Source organism: Penaeus japonicus, unplaced genomic scaffold (assembly GCF_977035675.1).
Source record: "Penaeus japonicus unplaced genomic scaffold, GWHDUDI00000001_assembly GWHDUDI00000009, whole genome shotgun sequence".
In the NCBI taxonomy this organism is placed as follows: Eukaryota; Metazoa; Arthropoda; class Malacostraca; order Decapoda; family Penaeidae; genus Penaeus; species Penaeus japonicus.
Window position 1 is genome coordinate 15459572 of NW_028234411.1, and position 2500 is coordinate 15462071.

The window sequence follows — 2500 nt, forward strand, 5'->3', positions numbered from 1 at the left end:
TTACCTTTTTCATCGATGGAGAAGTATCCGAGTCCATCCCCAGCTGTGATGGTGTAAGTAAGGGAACTGGAATCCGGGTCCCTTGCCGTTATAGTGGTCACAATGGCTCCTGGCGCCAAATTCTCCCTCACCCAGCCTCGTTCAACTCTTTTGGAAAACCTTGGAGGTCCTAAATTTTCATCTACGTCATGTATGCGGATCAGTAGAATGGCATGAGTTTCCAGGGAAGGAACCCCACTATCTTGTGCTCGGACTGTTATGTTATAAGACTGTTGAGTTTCAAAGTCCAAGGGGCCAGACACTCTTACTACGCCCGTTTCCTTATCTATTCGAAATACGTTACTATGACCACTGATCAGACTGTAGCTGACCATACCACCCAAACTTAGATCTTGATCAGTTGCCTGCAGAGTGGCCACCACAGCTCCCATGGGAAGGTCCTCTGGGACATCGACCACAAGTCTACTGGCCGCATGGAATTCTGGAGCACAATCATTTATGTCCAGAATTGACACGAGAACCCTTGCAAGTGCAGAGCGTGGATTTTCTGGCGAACTGTCCCATGCCCGGACACGAAGATCATATTCACTCCGTTTCTCCCTATCTAATGTACCGGAGACATATACAGTCCCAGTCTCTCGTTCAACTGTGAATTCATTCACGTCTGTTACTAATTCATATGTGACTTTTGCATTTAGTCCATCATCTGCATCCTGAGCACTGAGCTGAGCAACACTGGTGCCATTGCGTGTATTTTCCGGTAAATGGAGGCTATAACTTACACGACTGAACTCTGGTGCATTGTCATTTACATCCGTAACATGGACAGTTAAATTCATAGTAACACTACGATGAGGCACGCCTAAATCATACACTGTGATGTTCAGCACATATTCAGGAGTTCGTTCATGATCCAGTCCTGACCATACCTCTAACACCCCCGACTCCATGCCAATTTTGAACACAGAATCTGTGTCACCTCCAGTTATTGCGTAAACAACACGGCCGTTATAGCCTCGATCATGATCAGTAGCATTTATGGTAAGAATCTCAGTTCCAATGTCTGCATCTTCCTGGATATCAACTGTAACTGGCAATTTCTCAGGCAAGTCAGGTGGGTGGGTGTTGTATCCATACCGTAGTGGCATTAGAGCATAATGTTCTATGGCGGCATTATTGCCTGCTCCAGCTGCTAATACCTCCGACATGTTATTACTAATACCGGTCTCTTGACACTCAACGTGTGAATGTTGGTGAGCTGCTTGGTCTGGTCCCCTCTGGCTGATGACTGCTAAAGTTATACTTGTAGCATCAGACACATGAGAACCATCTGTAGCTGTTACGTTCAGGACAAAAGTTTGTAACCTTTTACTTCTTTTCAAGTCACATGTAAGAGCAAGCATTCCAGAGGAGGCATCTAGACCCCAGCATTCCTCTTCCATGTCCCCTTGCAATTTATATGTGACAACACTGTCGGCATCCAGGTCAAGGGCAGATATTGTGAGAACATTAGTGCCAATTGGCGCATCTGCCGATATCCAGCCCTTACAATCATTTCCCTCAAACTGTGGCCTATTGTCATTGACATCTCGAATTTTTACTTTGACGGTGGTCTCAGTTTCTCTTTTAAAGGGAGTGCCCCAATCTGAAGCTCGAACTTTTATTGTGTAAATCCGTCGCTCAGTTTCATAATCCAAAACAGATGACGTTCTTATCACGCCATCAAATGGGTCGATACTAAAAGGAACTGGATCAAGATTAGCAATACTGTAGGAAATGAATCCATTTTCTCCAGAGTCCTGATCTGTTGCAATAACTCTAGTGACATAGGATCCTCTAGGTTCATTTTCATCAAGTGTAACTTCAGTGTTTGGAGTATTAAATTGTGGTGCATTATCATTGGCATCCAGTACACGTATAATCACCTTCGCAGAAGACTGTTTCCTGCGAGCATTGCTAGCTTGGTCTACGGCAGCTACGGTTACACTGTAGTATGCAGTATCTTCATGATCTAGCCACTCAGCCGTAGTTATCAGGCCAGTTCGTGGATTGATACTAAATTTTTCATCATCATTTCCAGCAACAATTCTAAAGAGAACTCTGCCATTGATACCCTGATCAGTATCAGATGCAGCAACCCGTACTACGGGGGTGTGTGGCGGTGCCTCTTCACTTACTGCTTCCTCATACTGTTCTCGAGCAAACACTGGTGCATGGTCATTCACATCAGCTATGTTAACATGCACACTTTCTCTGGTATGTTGAGATGGTGTACCAGCATCAGTTGCAAGTATAGTTAGGTTATAACCTCCAGGGGCCAGTTCTCGATCTAAAATCTTGAGCACCACCAAGTTATACTCCTTGTTCTTTGAACCTTGTGTTATGCTGAAAAGTCTGGCAGGGTCTCCATTAACAATTTGGACAGAGTCTATCCTACCACTATCTCCTTCATCTTCATCTTCAACATTAATGATCGCATAAATATACGTGTGTGCATGCT

General features: G+C 44.5%; 1 protein-coding gene across 4 annotated transcripts in view; it reads right to left on the reverse strand.

The window, feature by feature from the left end:
- LOC122250813 (fat-like cadherin-related tumor suppressor homolog) overlaps nt 1-2500 on the reverse strand; it is a 149111-nt gene that overhangs the window by 92501 nt on the left and 54110 nt on the right. For all 4 annotated transcript variants that reach the window (XM_086539774.1, XM_086539775.1, XM_086539772.1 and 1 more), the window contains exon 2: nt 5-2500. This exon is cut by the window's right edge and continues 964 nt beyond it. In XM_086539774.1, the coding sequence (XP_086395900.1) occupies nt 5-2500 (2496 nt within the window). The remainder of the gene's footprint in view (nt 1-4) is intronic.